Source organism: Nilaparvata lugens, chromosome X (genome assembly GCF_014356525.2).
Source record: "Nilaparvata lugens isolate BPH chromosome X, ASM1435652v1, whole genome shotgun sequence".
In the NCBI taxonomy this organism is placed as follows: Eukaryota; Metazoa; Arthropoda; class Insecta; order Hemiptera; family Delphacidae; genus Nilaparvata; species Nilaparvata lugens.
Window position 1 is genome coordinate 50,745,892 of NC_052518.1, and position 18,955 is coordinate 50,764,846.

The following is an 18,955-nucleotide window of genomic DNA, read 5'->3' on the forward strand; positions in this document are numbered from 1 at the left end:
AATACTTTCTGGATTACATATTCACGAGAGTTTCTGTCAACGCTTTCTCTCTCCTGATTGAAAAACAGTTTGTAATCCAACTCGAATTCTGCCAGTGGACGACAACAAATTGGGTAATATTTTCAACTCCGGACATTATGTAGGCCCTCCAACTTCAATACTTCATTTCTTCTTCCAATCCTTCAGGATGATCATAGTAAACTCCATTTGTAACATTTCCATTGTACATTCAACCACTGACTCATTTTTGTACGATTATGGCGACTGCTTTAGTTATTCCCCTGGGCTTCGAAACATTTCAGTTATCAAGTCAATTAAAATTGAAATACTATTCATCTAAGAACGATGATTTTAAAGTGAGGAAATTGTAAGAGATTCTTGTGGTAATGTAGCCCTGATGAATTGAACCCTGTTGCATGGAATAATACCTGATTAATCGAACCCTGTTGCATGGAATAATACTGTATCTTGCAAAGCAATAAACCAACTGAACATGTCGATAAAGAGCGTGAGAGTCGCTCAGTGAATTTCATTGTTTCTACTTAATCAAATTCAGACCATGAAAGTGGAACAGCTTCAAAAACAATTCTCAAATTGATGAGAACGAATGATTTTTTTACACATTCAAGGACTCTTCTCCAATAACACTGAGTTGACCAATGTGGTGAAGCGCTAGAGCCTATGAACTGCCAATTCAGTAACAAAAGCAATTGTTTTTGTAACCTAGGTTAGTGCACTAAAACATTGTTAGATAAACTGGCAAATGAACAATGAAATGTCAATGGTTTTTTCATAATGATAGTTTTGAATTCACCCGTGCTCCTCCTACCTGACCTGGCAGTAAGCAACTACCGGAGTTGCAATGTGATAAATGATAGGTACAGAAGAGCACCGATTATAGGGACTAATTGATGCATGAGCGTTTTCGGATGACTGATGATCCGGATAATCGATTATTACTCGATTTTAACCTAGCTCCCAAGTGTTGAAGTACCCAATAGAAACGTCACTACAGTAGGTATATGGTAGTACCATAGTTGAAAGGGAGTTGGGAGTTGGCAAGCCTGCTCTGCCGGTTGGGTGCCTCCAAGTTTTCAAGGGACAATTAATATTTCATTGGATACTTAAATTCAGATTATTTACTCTATTTATGAAGATTATAATATATACTGGCTTTTACACTTATATAAAATAGCTTACAATAGAGCAAAATTATAGATGAATTTACATAATATAGACTAAGAGAATAATTATTGAACTGTAGCAAAAACAATTTGTAATAATTAAAGATAATATTGTTATGAATCTACATGAATTGGCGAAGATTTGAACATATCAATTTCCATTCTTTGGAAAGAATATTAAAAATATCCTTCCCACTAACTCTCTACCAAAACGTTAATTTCATTAATTCAACTAAGGATTTATCCATAAATAGAAATATTGTAAAAGTTTTAATTTATATGAATATTCAAGAGCGAGAAAAACAGAAGTAGATCGGGGGGGTAATCAACTTTTAGTAATATACAGCAGTATGCAGTGAATGAGTTGAAATAGCATGAGTTTATATAATATTTTAATATACAATTTATTCTATAAAAGGTTTATAGATTTGTATTGGTGGGATTTGTGAGGGATGGTTGTCATGTGATCGTTCTAGGGCTGGACAGTTTCAGTCATTTGTTCCAAAAGATGTTTTTTTAAAGACAAGATGAAGCTCGTTCGGTTCTCGATGGACCTGATAGAAACAGGAAGTGCATTCCATGCACGACAGGCACTGACTAAAAATGATTTTGTGAAAATAGTTGTCCGATGGTTGGGTATCCTTAAAGTACTTTTTCCGGTTCTAGTATGTGAAGCAACTATCCTCCTACCTTCAGAGACAAATTTGAAATCAAATATCTCTAACAAGCTTGACTATTCGAAAACGTCTTTGATCGAGAAGCTTCAATGTTGAACTGGCAATGTGGGCAGGGGTGATATGTTTATGACGTTGAAGAGAGTAGACGAAACGTAGACAATAATTTTGGCAACGCTGTAGTTTATTATTCAGAGTGACTTGCATATCGTTGAGAACAGAATTACAATACATCAAATGTGGGAAGATGAGAGATTGAACCAATAATAATTTGATGTATCTAGGGAGGATATCCTGCATTTTCTTCAATGCGTGCATAGCTGAGAATACCTTTTTACAAGTTTTGTTCACTTGTTCTGACCAGTCAAGAGTATTATTCATAATAATGCCTAAATTTCTAACTGAGCTACAGTAAGGAATGTCATTATCATCTACACTAATTTTGTGAATTGATTCAAGGTCAATATTGATAATAAAACAAGAATATTCTGTTATAATGGGTTGTGTTTTGATGGGATTGAGATTAAGGCCATTTTCTTTGTCCATCCAACTATCGAATTAATATCCTGATTCATCATTCCAACTGTTCCATCAATTTTTGTTATCGGACAGCTTAAATAAATTTGAAGGTCATCTGCATAAGTATGGAAGCTGAAGAACTTGATAATGGGAGGAAGGTTATTAGCATACAAAGTGAATAGGAGAGGGCCTAAAATTGAACTTTGTGATACTCCATGCATAACGTTTTTCCAATTTGACTTGTTGTCACCAACAGAAACACATTGTCTCCTACCTAAGAAATAGGATTTGAACCAAACTAGGGAATTGTGACTAAAACCAAGAATAGCTAACTTATTTAAAAGAACGCTTCAATTTGATGCCATGGAGTCTGAGCCACATCATTTAGGAAGGCTGCTTCATCAAAGTTTTTGAAGTCTCTATAAGTGATAATCTTCTGTTTTGGCTTAGGTATCTTATTGGAAAGTACACAGTAGATCAAATCGGGTCCAGAAAAAGCTGGGACTGGGATTTGACCTGTTTGAACAACCTCGTTGGGATCACTAACAATGAGAAGGTCAATGAGTGTGTCTGATTCATTAGTATGATGATAAAGGTGAAATAGTCATGTTTAGGCATTGGAAAATTGTAGTCAGTTGAAAGTCGTCAAAGTTACGATTTGTCATATTTAAGTCGGTGTTCATATCCCTCATAACTAGTATACGTTTATAACAAGGCATAAGAAAAAGCAAGGCATTTTCCAAATCTGTAAAATGACCTATTTTTGGTGGGTGATAACAGATACCAACGAGTAGTTTATCAGAACTGGATAAGGATAATTCAAGTAGCATGAACTCTGCTCTGGTCTGGAACAATAATCCTGTTTAGATGTGATTAGAACTTTTGTTTTGATTCCATCTTTCACATAAACTGCTACACCCCCACAAGCTTCATTTAATGTATCATTTCAGAGAAGATTATATCCAGGTAATGCAACAAGATTCGATGGAATAGTAGGCTTCAAAAATGATTCGGAAATTCCAATTATATTGATGTCCTGAAAACGGAAGATTGCTCTGAGTTCATCAATGTGACAGCTGAGGGATTGGACGTTAAGGTGAGCAGCATTGAAACGTTTTTTGAAAGAGTGGAGCTTATTTGATAGAAACAAGCCTGCGTCATTATTACTATTATTGAAATAAGCATACCTACTTGAGGGCGAGTGAGCTGACGTGTCTGTGAGAGGCTTCATGGAAGCAGCAGACCAGCCTTGAACCGACTTCAGAACGACACATGATGGGGAAAATGAGTATAAAACTGATAAAACTTAACTTAAATAAAAAATCTCTTGATTCGATTGCATTCTGTATGACTTGACAGTTCGGCTCCCTTCACTGTTTAAAAACACTAGTTCAAAAATTCACTAAACACAATAAGATGTAGATGTTGTGATCTGTGGAGTTCCAGTGATGAATAATCCGAATGGTAAATAAGATGAAGATTGTGGAAGAACTGATCTAGGTAGTGGAAGATCTAGTTCAAGTGGAGATAAAGCGAGAAGGAATCCAGTAGTGGAAAATCGAGTCCAAGTGGAGGTATAGCGAGAAGGAATCCAGTAGTGGAAGATCGAGTCCAAGTGGAGACAGAGAGAGGTGGAATCCAGTGGTGGAAAATCGAGTCAAAGTAGTTATAGAGGGAGATTCAATCCAGTGGTGGAAGATCGTGTACAAGGTGGAGATAGAGCGAAATGGAATCCAGTAAAAACTGCAAAAGAGAAGAAAAAGCCAGCAGAAAAACAAAAAAATTTCGAAGAAAGTTATCACTTGAGAAGTGATACATTATACAAGAATAATATTTTCATAAATGTATGATTTACTGTGAGAAAGAATCGAATATCAAATAAGGATATTAGTGGAAAGTACTCAGATAAAGAAAGAGAAGGTAATCTACTGTGACAAAGCAAATAAACATTAGAACATGCTGGATAGCTAGTGGAAAAAATTATAATAGGGAAAGAGAGAAGAGAAAGAAGAAATGTGCACAATTGTGAAGAACTTTTGAAACTGAACTATATAGTAAGAAATAGAAGATCTTATTGTGATGGAATTAATCAAGGAAGGAGAAGAAGAGAAGGAAAAGAAAGAGAAGAAGAAGAAGAAGAAGAAGAAGAAGAAGAAGAAGAAGAAGAAGAAGAAGAAGAAGAAGAAGAAGAAGAAGAAGAAGAAGAAGAAGAACAAGAAGAAGTAGGAGAAGATAAAGAAGAAGAAGAAGAAGAATGGAAAACAATAATAATCAACTTCGCAACAATCACTACAATCCCAACAGTTATAATAAATGTAATGACTACAACAATATTCTAGTAATTATAATAACTATAAGATGAAGAAGGAAAATGAGAAGTAAAGGAGACTATTGAGAAAGTGCTAAAGATTATTTTAGATGCGTTTTAAATATGATTGAACGATAAAGTATGAGAACAAGGGCAAACAGTTATTGGAAGTTGCAATAACGATAAAAGCAGCAAATTGAGTACTTTAATATTTTAGTGATAAATGTCTGAGATAATGTTAAATAAAACACAGCCTCAACATAAGCATATGAACAGACCACCTACCTTTCTGTTCTATCAATAATTCTTCACACATGAGCTTCTATTGTTCGAGCTGTGACTATGGTAGATGATATCATTATGTACACCTAATATAGAAGAGATTACTATCTATACCTATAGATTACATCTATATATCCATAACGTATGTTAATCATCCAATCTATTTGAAATGCAGCATTTAGAAAATTATTAATCATGGAAATAATTTTGGTAAGAGATGTAATTAGTAAGAATAGAGACAATAATTTTCTCAGTACCTACCTTCTGGAGTATAACAGTTGATTCATAGAATGTAGTTTTGAGTAATAATATCAAGATAAATTATTAATCGGTATTAACAAAAATGTGGATTTCCTCAGTTTGAAATAATTGCCCTATATATAATCATAAATAACAGTGGAAAGATTCATTTATACAACAGAAAGCCAGCTCATGAAAAATGCCAAGGTATATCTACTGTGAAATTTATCAATACGAATTTCCTATTATTGTAGTGAAGGGCACCTTAGTCATCGAATGCTGAAATGATTCAATTTACCTTTATTTTTAGAAGGTCGGTCATCCTCTCGACTGTGTGGACCCTCTTGGATCCTCTCTCGCCAATGGAGATCTTGATCCTCCCATCAGATGACCAGACATTCCTGTGCTCATGACGGTCGGCCACAGCATTGAGGATCTTGATATGCTCCATAGATCCTTCAGCTTCGCTTGCTCTTGTTGAGGTGATTGACGCCTTCCAACTCGATGCGAGTGGTTGACATCCGCCAGAGTCACGGGCACGTTCAGCTTCTTGTTGAAAACATCAAGGTCCATGTCTTCTTTGTCGCTCTCCAGGATTCCAAAAATACGTATTGAATGTCGGCGCCCGTATTGCTCGAAGTCGTCGACCTTCAGGTGACAAGACACCTCTAGCTCACGAATTCTATCATGCAGCTGCTTGATCTCCTCCTTCAAAGCCTGAAGCTCCTCGAAGATAGACTCCACAGCCATTGAGACGGCGTTTTGTACAGATTCTTCAATTTGCTGTCAAATAATGCAGAGGGTCTCTTCAGTCAATGATACAGAAATAGCTGGCAAAGGCCCTGGCTTCGGAGCGTTGACCTCATTCTTCGGCATGTCTCTGTTCGGTTGGACAATAGTGAACCGTTAGGTGGATTTACACTTTTACAGGCGAGAACTTTGACTGAGACAGTCAGGACCATGACCATCACAATTGAGACAATGGAGGCGGAAAATGATGCCTTGAGAAATGAAATTATGGAACATAGAAATGAAGCTAATAAATGGAGGTCACTCTATGACAATTTGTATACGGCGTCAAATGAACGTACAGGTAGCTATATTGAGTTGCGAAATAGATTTTCTATACTGTCAGTGTGTGAATCACCCACAATAGAGCACACAACTCTCGTGAAACCACAGTCTTACAAATCAGCGTCATCAAGAGAACGTGAAACCCAATTTTCCAAGCATGTAAAGACTGCGAATTTAAATAGGAGTACGGAGGAAGTGGCTTCTTGCACTGCTAGTGACAGTGATAAGACGGCTGTCCGCAAGTCGGCGCATATTGCGAAAAGGAGACAAAATGTGGATGGTGTAATCAAGTTGTTTTCCGCCAGCCAAGGAAAGAGAAGTGAGAGATGCTAGATCATAATAATAATCTAGATAATGATTTGACTGATGCTCGAGTCACTAGTGTACTAAAACCAGGAGCATGTTTCAATTCAGTGATTGCGAACCCATGACTCCCGCGACCTCACTGTTCTTATTGGGGAAACAAATAAATCTTCAAACAACTCTGGAGGAGGCTACCTCGAAAGTATGGAGATTAAACTTAAAAGTTAACACATACTCGTGTGTGTGTTGTGAATGTACCGTGCCGTTATGTCCTCGCCCATTAATAAAGCGATATCTCAGGCTAATGGGAGATTGAAGCTGCTTGCCGGGTGCTACAATAATGTTGAGTTATTTGATGTGCATGGACTTGGCAGGCGTTTTTACACCCGTCATTGTCTACATCTCAATTTCGTTGGAAAAAACATCATTGCTGATAGGACTTTTGATAGCTTTCGAGACGTCCAGATTGTGGATCAGCTGCTTCGAAACTCTGTGGACAGTGTCAGTGAAGGTTTGACTTCTGGTTCTTTTGTACCGGTACCTTCTTCTAGAATTTTTTCAGGAATCTAGTTCCAGTGAACAATGAGAAAATTGCATACCAATAAGAATAAATTATTATCAAAGGTTTCAGTCACCCAATAATTATTTTAGTCATGGAGTTGATCTTAATAATCTGATTGCCATTTCTTGTCAAGACTCAATAGAAAGAAGGACAAACTAAAGTTTAAGGAGAGAGGATTATATCAGCATTACATTTATGCATCAAAATTCTTAATAAATTTGATAGAATTGATAATTTGATTGGAGATGAAGAACCAGAAATCAGAGCACTCAGTAAATTTGGAATAAGAATAGAAGTTAAGGATCTCATGAATTTAAAGAATATGAAACTTCTTGATTTTTTCTATGGGGAAAAAATAATAAATGAGGAGTTCCTTTGTTTGCGAGTATAAAATTGATAAATTACGATAAAGTGAAATGTATCCCTATTGACACAGATCAATATAATCTAGAAGGACATATAGAACTTACAGCTGTAAGATTGATTTCACAAAATGAAACAGTTATTGTAATTGGCATGTATAGACCTCCTAATGAAGATTTCAACTTTTTTATAGACAATATCTCTCTTATGATATATAATCAATTATCAAATTTGAAGCAAAAAATCGTTATCTTAGGTGATTTAAATGTAGATTTCTTGTCGGATGTTTCTCAGACCGAACATTTCAGAAGTTTATTGAATGAATTCGATCTACACCACACTATCAAGCAGGTCACCCGGCAGGCAAGCAATACTTGTATAAACAACATAGTTACTAATATATCTCCAATTGAATATAAAACTGAAGTTATCCATACATTTATCTCAGATCATACGGCTCAAAGCTTCAAGTTTAAGCTTGATCATCGAAATTGTATCAATAAATCTGATAATAATGATAATAGAATTAAGAATGAACCCCGACTTCACAATATTGTAGTGAGACTAATATGACAAAATTGTATAATGCATTGAAAAATGTAAACTGGTCTAACTTATTACTGAGAGAAAACGATGCTCATAAGCAATTTTACTTATTTTATGCGACTTTAAGAGAAAACTTCAATAAATACTGACTTCATTATGACTACTACATTATGACTTCAAGAGCAAAAGGTATCATGATGGAACTGAAAGGTGAGATGGAACTGCGCATGCGCAGGATGAGTGAACAGGCTTCCATGTATCTCTGTAGATAAACGTTAAATTTGAGTTTTACTTGTGAATGTATAAGTTTTACTTACGAAATTACAAATCACCAAGTGGTGGTCTGCTGTACTGTTAAGTGAATTCCCTGTGCTCAGTGTGTGATTGTTGGTGGTGGACGATTTCATTTCTGACTATCTTCCTAACCTAAGTTTTTGGCCGGCTCAACTGCGTAGACGGTCGTTTGTCGGGGCACGTTATTCTTCAAAGTATTAAAGTGTATATTTCTTCAGAGTGCTTATCTTAGTGAGTCCATCTTAACACTGGTGAGACAATTCTATTGACTTTTCGGCATTATCGAGTGATAAGATAAGACTGTTTGTTTCTGAATTTGGATTGTATTTCTACTGTTAGTAAGTGTAATCAGCTGTACGTACTTTCGAATATTTTGGCGGGAAAGCTAGTATCCTAGCAACTGGTAGAATTGTTTATATGTAGTTCTGATTGGACATGGCGGGAGGCTTGAAATGCTATAATCAGCTCCGCATTCACAATAATAAATAACTGTTGTTATTCTGCTTTATCCTGTGATTGCCTCTCTATGCTTCACTTCCAATACTATTGAACACTATTAGCGTTTAATTACCGGCAGTTTTTTTCATTTGGGTCGATTACAAGTTCGGTCAGTGTGATAGAATTTGAAATAAAGAACACTACAAAAGGTAATAAAAAAATTGAATATGACGGGTTTTCATACAGGAAAGATCGTCTTCTAGTCTCAGGTGATCTGTCTTGGAGATGTATAAACAAAGATTGTAAAGCTACCTTGAAAACAGATAAGCAAATAACAAAAATTTTGAAAGTAGGATCACATCATCACAACCATTTATCGTCAATTATTCCCAAATCCAATCCTTTAGACAGCAATGAAACAGAAAAATTATTATCTGAGGTCTCGAATTTCGTTTCACATGATAGCAGCGCTAGAGAGGATACGGATCCTTTTTCTACCCCCACTAGGGATCAAAAGATGCATAACATGTCTAATATTGATAGTAGCTTATATTACTCTCACAGTTCTCCAGCTTCCATTGAGTTTCCTAATATGGAATATGGTGAAGAGGTTGCTGAGCTTCGGCGGGAAAACGATTCTTTGAGGGAACAACTGACACGCTCAAGAGTCGAGTGGCAGGCAGCAGTCGATCGCTCCATCCAAAATGATTTGCTGATAATGAGTATTACTGAAAAAAATGTGGCTGACAAGGCGTCTCAAACTGAATATGACCCAATTAATACCTATGTAGTCAACAACAGTTCAGCTTACAATTCTCTTGGCACTGATCCACTTTCGCCTCGGCGTCGCAACGCTTCTTCTGGTGCTGCTAGTGAGGAGTCGGCTGTGCGGAACTACTCACCTGTCGCTCAGAGTCAGGTGTCCACATTAATTGATAGATTGAGTGCTTTTGTGAATGATGAACTTCTATCTGATAATGACATAAATGCCTATTGTTCTGAAATGTTTGCTCATATCAAGGATCTTGTGATTGTTGATCCGGTAGTAACATCACTCTTAATTAATGATAGTAACTTTGATTCTTCTTTTCTGAATTCCGATAAATATGCAAAGAAAAATATAGCGTTCATTCTCAATGATAATCTAAACTGTAAAAGTAATTTGCACTCTGGTTGGAATGGCTCCCACTGGAGTCTTGTTATCTACGATTTTACCGATTCTTCTGTTTACCATTTTGATTCTTTGAATAACTTCAATGGAAAACCCATGTCAATTTTGTTGGATAGATTGAAACAAGCTTTAAAAGTAGAAAAAGCAACAGGTATGGACTGTTTGAAGCAAGAAAATTCACATGATTGTGGAATTTTTGTTCTTTTCCATCTAGAAAAGTATGTAAGAATGAGGATGGAAAATAAAGATAAAGGTGCTGCTCTGAATCTTAAATTCACAAAGTTTGACACAAAATTGTTTAGATGGAGAGTGCTTAGCACGATTGCTCAGTATTTGAAACAAAAAACATTCAAGGGTGTAGAATGTATCAGTCAATTAGAAGATCCATTTAAGATAAGAAATGAATTTGATTCTCACATTGCAAACAGTATTCTTCCTGATAGTCGACTAAAGCGTAAAGAAAATAATAAATTAAAAATACCGACTAAAATTAATGAAAAGAGCCTTTCAAATGAAATAGATATGAACACCTCCAAACCCAAATATAGGAATAAGATAAGACTTTTTGTAAGTAGCCAAGGGAGAATGGTAGGTAACTTATTAGCTGATCATGACATCAGAACAATACTCAAGCCAGGAGCTAAATTTCAGGATGTTACTAAGGATTGTATCAAGGAATGTTCAGATTTGGTAATGCAGGATGCGGCAGTAATTATATCTGGATCTAATGATATAGCATGTAATGATATGGATAAATATTTGTTAGCACTTCGTCAGAGACTTTATCAAATGAGACACACGAGAGTTTTTATAACTGATGTTCCTTTTGGGTACGATCTACCAAGATGGTCTTGTGTTAATGACGCTGTAATAAAGGTGAATACTGAGATTCGTAAGATTTGTAAATATTTCAAAAATGTTACTGTCATTGAGATTAGTAAACTTGGCAGGCGTTTTCACACTCGCCATGGTTTTCACTTGAATATGTTTGCGAAATACTACATAGCTGATAGAATTCTCGAAATGATTAATAAGAAAGATACTATAAGTAAGCCAGGTAATATGGATCAAGCAATCCCTCTCCATGATGGCAGTTTTTTAGGAGCGAAATTGAGTGTGGGAAGGGAAGCTCCAAATCCTTTGTGACAGGTAATGAATTATCCGGCAGTAATCATAGCATTCCCGTTGTTGAGACGTTGAAATTCTTCAGATTGGATAACTCCTTCAGAGGTCAGCAAGGGAGAAACATTAACAATCTAATAGACTTGACGAGCCACAAGAAAACAAACCTAATTAATCCGCCTGATAAGATAATTTCCAATTATGGTACTAATAAAACCTCCACTAAAAATTGCTATACTCGAGTGACTCGCAGGCAAGACAAGTCAAAAATCGAATTCAACCTGGTCCATTACAACATACGAAGCCTGAGGAATAAAACTGAGGAACTAGTCATGCAGCTGGAGAGTGTCGAGAGAAATGAGAAACTGACCAACATGCACTTCTTATGTCTGTCAGAGACATGGCTTCATGGTTGTAATACAGTTAGAATACAAAACTTCAACCTAATCTCATTCTTCAATAGAAGTAGCAAAGAAGGAGGCGGTGTTGCAATTTATGCGAGAGAGGGGGTCTCGGCCACTAGATTGGATATTGAACAGGCATGTGAGGTAGATTTCGAGGTGGCTGTAGTGGCTCACATGAAATGTGCGATAATATGCCTTTATAGAGCACCAAATAATGACTTCAAACGTTTTGTTGACCACCTGGAAGAAGTATTGTCTGTAGTCGTGAATAGGTTCGCAGCATATATGTTAGTGGGAGATCTTAATGTGGACTTCTCAGTGGAATCGTCCAGAAAAAACGAATTGGAATCTGTCTTTGAGTCATATGGTCTAAAAAGCATAATCAAAGATCACACGAGAGTAACTGGATCATCTTCAACGCTTATAGACTTATGTTTCATATCGGATTCGATTGAGAGTTCAAGGGCCAAAGTCATAAAGCTCGGTCTTTCTGATCATTATGCACAGTTGATAAGATATTCTTTCAATATGTCAGATGTCACGTGTGATAAATTTAATTCTGTAAGAGTCTTTTCGGAGCACAAAAAAAGAGTATTTAAGGGAAGACTAATGAGTATTGATTGGTCGAGAGCTCTTCAAGTTGAAGGTTCATTGGATGATAAATTCAACATATTCCTGAGATTATATTGCAAGGCATTCAATGACTCATTTACTATTGTTAATAAGAAAATCAAGACCAATGGTAGATTGAGGTGGCCATCACCATTGCTCAGAGACCTCTGCCAAGCTAGAAGAGATCTTTACCTCTTTGCAAAGTATTTCCCTAGGGATGATGCCAACAAAAATGAGCTGAAAGCTTTGAAGAGATTGATCAGACATCAAATAGCTCCATTAAGGTGTGCTCATGCAGAAAATGTAATGTCATCATCTGACAATAAATCGAAGCTGATATGGAAATTGATAAGAAAGGAAACTGTCCCCAGCATGCCTACAAGGACTTATCCAACTGAAGTGAATGGATCTCCATTTGGTACTTTTGAAGAGATGGCGGATGCCTTTAATGAATACTTCGTGAGTTGCTGTGATGGAAATTTTGATAAGTCAAACTCTTTTAGAGATATGACTATGAAAAATGGAGAGACTACTACTACCTTAGAAAAGTTCCCTGTCTTCACCGAAAACCAGGTGTCAGTTGTTGTAGGAAAGATCAAAAGCAAAATGACAAGTGGATTGGACGATATTCCTACCTGCATCCTGAAGGAGTGTTTTGAACCAATCAGGAGGATACTGACCGAACTTGTGAATCTTTCATTCAGCACCGGCATTTACCCAAACAAATTGAAGCAGGGTAGAGTCATTCCTGTGTATAAAAAGGGTAAATGTAATGAGCTGGCCAATTTCAGACCAATATCGGTTCAGAACTCATTCTCAAAGATACATGAGCTGCTAGCCCAGAAGGCGATTACAGAATACCTGAGTGAGAATAAGCTACTCTCACCCTGCCAGTTTGGATTTCGGTCTGAGAGGTCAACAACAGATGCCATGAATAGTTTCATATCCAAAGTATATGATGCATTGGATGAAGGCAAGAAGGCTTTGGGGTTGTTTGTGGATCTGAGAAAAGCATTTGAGAGTTTGGATCATGATGTGCTCTTTGAGAAATTGGTATACTATGGATTCAGGGGACCAGTTCTGAAATGGCTAAAGTCGTTCATCAGTAACAGATCACAGGTTGTTGAAATTGTAGCAGAAAATGGTCACGTGAAGAACTATAAATACAGATCCCAAGACAGGCAACTGACCAGAGGAGTACCTCAAGGTACAGTTTTAGGGCCAATACTATTCTCCTTGTACATCAATGATTTGCCAAAGAATATAACACAGGCTAGCACTGTCCTTTTTGCAGATGATGCGAACTTTTTACTCGTGGGAGGGGACATAAGAGAACTGCAGACTCAAGGAGAGATAGTTATTGGTAATATCCAGGATTGGTGCACGGCAAATCGTTTGTCAGTTAATGTGAGAAAGACCTGTTACATCGATTTCTCCTTGCAACGCCAAAGCACTCCTCCATGTATGAATTTTCGGATTGAGGCTGAAGAGGTTTTGTCTACGGTGGTGTGTGGGTTTCTGGGCATAAAAGTGGATTCTGGGCTTAAATGGAAGATGCACATTGAATGCCTCATCAAAAAGCTGAGTAAAGCTGTCTTTGCAATATCAAGGCTAGCAAAAATAATGAGTCAGAAAGTGAGCTTGACTGCCTACTATGGATACTTCCAGCCTCTCCTGACCTATGGCTTAATGTTTTGGGGGATTTCACAGGACTCAATAAGGGTATTCAGGATGCAGAAGAGAGTTGTCAGGATGATTTTGAAGAAATCTCCAAGAACCTCCTGTAGAGGGTCATTTAAAAGTTTAAAAATGCTTACTCTTCCTAGCCTCTATATTCAAGAATGTGCAATGTATGGATTCAAATTGCGAGAGTCCTGGCTCACTGGGGCATCTATCCACAGACACAATACGAGAAATAATAGAGAATTGAGAATTCAGGCCCATAGAACTAAATTTTTTGAGACAAGCCCTCAGTATATGATTAAAAAGATTTTAAATGCTCTCCCTAAAGAAATCACAAATTTGAAGAATAAAAGGGAATTCAAGGAATGCCTGGGAAACTGGCTGATGAACAGGGAATTTTATAGTTTGGAAGAGTTCTTGGGGGGTTCTGCCATATCTGTCATATCATAAATCTCAACTAATTTACAGCAATGAGGAAATGTACAGCATTTGTTTTGGACTCTATTTAATAATGATATTATTCTTAACTAACTTACATATCTAAATTTACAGCATTCCACCTGAATTTTCATTTCATACAGGTTGTTTTTAATTTATTGATTGATTGATTGACTTGTTCTTCTTCTTGTATTTTTTGTTGTTGTTTATATTTATGAACAATTTATTGTTTTTATTGTTGTTTTTATTGTTTTGACGAACTGCCAAACATTGTAAAATATGTACATGCAAAGAATAAATTATTATTATTATTATTATATCAATCCGAAAAAAGGTTCAACTGGGATACTAAAGAACTGAAGCAGATAATAATAATGATTGGGTTAGCAACAATTGGATGTAAAAATGGACTAGATGTAAACTATGATTTAATCAATAGAGTCAAGAGTTTGTATGATATTAAGGTAATAGATGATATTAGGTAAAAAAGGAATATTTTGGAAATTTGGTTTCTACATCCAGTAACAAATCGAAAACTAGTTGGAAAATTATATATCATTTTAGAGGTAAATGCAATGGTGTAACTGAGAGTATTAACAAATTGAATTATAATGGTAAATTAACCGAGAATGATTATGAAACAGCTTGCGCTTACAACGAATTCTTTGCTCTCATAGGATCCAAAAATAGAAGTGATAGTGGATTGAAACAAATTAACACAGCTAACAATGATAAAGGTTTCTTTAAAAAAAAATTCTCTTCCTTTCACCCACTGATCCAACTGAGGTAAACTACGTGATCAGATTAGATTAGATTAGATTAGATTAGATTCCTTCATTTATGTATGTCACAATATTTACTGTCTTATACACCAATTTACATTAAATGACGATAATGCTAGTTATTGAACGAATTTCACAAAGTATGAATAATTAATCAATGAGAATAAATATAGAAATGCAATTGGAATAACGATATAATAATGTGATGTAACTTCATAAATCGGCGGTGTTTCAACGAATAATTGTCGATTCTCTTAGAAGGATATAAAATATCCTTCCGATTAACACACGACCGGGTTGTGATGAATTAGAGCTGTTGGGAATTATAACTCGGAGTAATGTTCAAATAAGAAACTCTACTTAATAAGTTAAAAACTAGTTGATTTGAATCTTAGAATTATTAAACCGTTATTTTATGTATCCAGATGAAGTCGATATTGTTTCCTAAACGTGAGTAACCAATAATTATGGGTGTCTTTTGGTTGGGTTGAGACTGAGGTAGTTTCGCCTTGTCCATTCCATTATCGAACTTATGTCATGATTCATTTTTTGCACGTATTCATTTAGTCTAGTGATGAGACAACATGCATAAATTTGAAGGTCATCTGCATATGTATGGAAACTGGAAAATTTTATAGAACAGAAGAGGTCATTCACATACAGAGTAAAAAGAAGAGGGCCTAAAATTGAACCTTGAGGAACATCATGTGAAACATTCAACCAATTCGACCTGTCCTCTTCAAGAGAAGCACATTGTTTCCTATCTGTGAGATATGAATTAAACCAAACTATAGATTGATGACTAAAACCAAGAATAGATCATTTTTTCAGAAGAAATTTGTGATCAACTGTATAAAATGCTTTAGAAAAGTCAAAAAGAGTCAATATTGTACATTTTCTTTGATCCAGCCAACATTTTCCTTGATATTGCCAACCTAATATCATCAGTGACACGTAGAAGAGCAGTTTCTATTGAATGAGATTTATGAAAACCAGATTTATGAAAGTTATGAAGCTTCTTTTTCTGCTCGAGGAACTCAGTAACTTGTGCATGTACAAGTCTTTCAAGTACTTTTGATAAATTACCACTCGAGGTTCGAGCAATGGATGAGAATCATTTTAAGTCCCATATAAGAAAAATACTCATTCAAAAGTGTTTCTATTCTATTGAGGATCACTTCAACTCAGATAGTGTGTTGAACAGGTAGTTCACACTGAACAGGTAGTGTGTTGTTAGATTTTTGATATTTGTGTGCGAACTTGGTTTTAGTTGCTGTGATATTTATTTAATTCCAATGTACACCTCTGTACATTACCTCTGTACATTCCAATACCTCCTGTACATTATTTGTGTAATTGTTTACTTGTATTATTTGTGTTGTATGTGTAATTTGTAGCCTATTATTTATGCTCTGTTGTAATTTTTCAGCTACTGACGTTGTTATAACATTGTCCAATGTTTTCGGCAATAAAGATTTTGATTTTGATAGTGCGGATAAAATACTGATAGTTCTGAGTTCTTTAACTCTATTTGGAGATGCAACTTTATTCAAAGGACAAACAACTTAAGCAGCCTTCCAACTTTCAGGAAAAGATCCGTTCTCAAGAGACTTATTGGGAATAAATGTGATAGTTGGTAGAACAGCAAAGAGCATTTTCTTGATATATTTGGTTGGAATTTTGTCAGTCCCAGTGGCATTGCTATGAATATGCTGGATTGCTTTGAAAGCTTCTAATTCTGAAATTGGAATTGATCTTCTAATCCTATGTTAAGATTTGTTACTCGATCATTGTGGTCATTGGAATGATTCCTTATCATTCCTGACTCATCACGCTGATTTGAATGTGAAATGAAATGATTGTTTATATGCGGGCGCTCTCTTATCTAGCAACTGGCAGATAATAGCTTGAAAATTTCGTTTACAGTGAACAGTGCTTGTTTTAAATTGTATTGTGCTTATTATACTTCGACTTTACATTCGTTTAATTTCAAAGCTGTTATTAGTGTAATATCACAGCATATGTTCAATAGTGTGTTGGAGGCTGTAACTGCTCTATCGAAAATGTCTTGTAAAATATGTTCAAAATCGGTGCGTGATGCTAATAACGATTCGACCACCTGCAATGACTGTCATGCGAGTGTTCATGCCAAGTGCGTGAATCTCACGATGGACGATCTCAAGTATATGCAACAGAATAAGAAAATCTGGCGGTACGAGGATTGCTCCAAAGAGCGGCGTAGAAGCATAGCGTTGGAAACTACAGCGGCTGAGGGTGAGTTAAGCTTGCAGGACGTTGTTAGGTTGTTGAACAGAATACGTGAGTACGTGAGGATCATGAGAGACTTGAAACCGATCTAGGTAACTCGATTGAGGCGTGTCATCAAGCAGTAGGTCAATTAGCAAAGGACTACAAACTCCAAAGTGAAAGATTGAACAAGTGTCTGGGGGCTGTTGAATCACTTAAGGGGGAAATTGTTCAGTTGAGAAACGAAAATTCTACTCTAAGAGAGCAGGTTGAAGATCTCGAGCAATATTCCCGGATTAACATGCTTAAAGTGAAGGGAATTCCTCAAGAACCCAATGAAAATCTGGGGTCAATAATAAGCAAGATGAGTGAAGTCCTGGGTCACAAGTTGAGTACGGATGCTATCGATGTCTGCCACCGATCGGGAAGGAGGATGACGTCGGAGGAGGGCAACGTATCATCACGTGAGGGACCGGCGCCTATTCTCGTCAAATTCGTCAAGCGGACGGATGAGGAGGCGATTCTCAACAAGCGGAGAGTGAAGAGGGATATCTCTACTAGACATATGAATCTCCAGATGGACAACAGCATATACATAAATGAATGTTTGTCACCAAGCCGGAAAAAGGTCTTCGCCGCTGCAAGGAATGCTTGGAAAGCGAAACAATCAAATATCTGTGGATCAGAAACTGTAAAATACTGATAAGGAAGGAGGAGGGTTGTTCTGTGATAGAATTAAAATCGAGTGAGCAGCTACGGAACTTATTTAAGGTATGACTTACGAACTGATAATGATGATTTTTCTGGTTGTATAAATAATCGTTTCTCATAAATTATCTATTCTAATATAACAATAAAATCTAATGGAGAGTACTGTAAGTGAAATTGTAATTACTCATCAAAATATTCGTAGTATGCGACAGAATTTTGATAACTTTCTTGCCAGTGTTATGCGGTTTCAGTTTATGCCCTCTGTAATAATATTGCAGAGATATGGATAGATGAAAATGAAGCTAATTGTTATCAAATTGATGGGTATACAATGGTAGGTTGTTATAATCATAATTACCGAGCCGGAGGTACTGTAGTTTATTTGAGTAGAGATGTAAAATGTGAGACAAAAAAGGTTGATTTATTATCAGCTGACTGTATTTACTGTCAGTGTTCATGCCAAGGCTTATCTTTTTCGTTCTTGGCGGTATAAAGATTACATCTATATTCACCGGGATTGTATATAAACGAGATAAACGAATTCCTGATAGAACTGAATGAGATAGAAAAATATCCCAAACCATTCTTCGTTATTGGTGACATAAACTTAAATCTATTATCTAATGAGAATATCGTAGATGAATATAGAATAATTATGAGTTCTTTTGGATTTGATTCATTGATAAATGAACCCAAAAGACTAGTTAACAATACAGGGTCGTGCATCGATCATGTTTTTGTTCAATTCACTAATACTAGATTAGATACAAAATAAAGGATATACAAACTGGAATTTTACATTTAGATATAACCGATCACTCATTGATAAAGGTAGGAATACAATACGAATAACCAATTATAAATCAAATTACATCAAATGAAACAAACGGGAAAAGTAGAATAGACCACAGAAAGCTTAAAAACATGTTAGCAGGAACGGTATGGAATAATGTTCTAGGAGAAACAGAGAATCGTAATGTTGAAACAGCATGGGAAAA

At 36.1% G+C, this 18,955-nt stretch overlaps 1 protein-coding gene across 1 annotated transcript; it reads left to right on the forward strand.

The window, feature by feature from the left end:
• Positions 1–9,145: 9,145 nt before the first annotated feature.
• On the forward strand, positions 9,146–17,359 carry LOC120354615. The gene is made up of 2 exons (XM_039441976.1): positions 9,146–10,176; positions 17,005–17,359. The coding sequence occupies exons 1-2, from the start codon at positions 9,305–9,307 to the stop codon at positions 17,357–17,359; spliced, it is 1,227 nt and encodes a 408-aa protein (XP_039297910.1). The 5' UTR covers positions 9,146–9,304.
• The last annotated feature ends 1,596 nt before the right edge of the window (positions 17,360–18,955 follow it).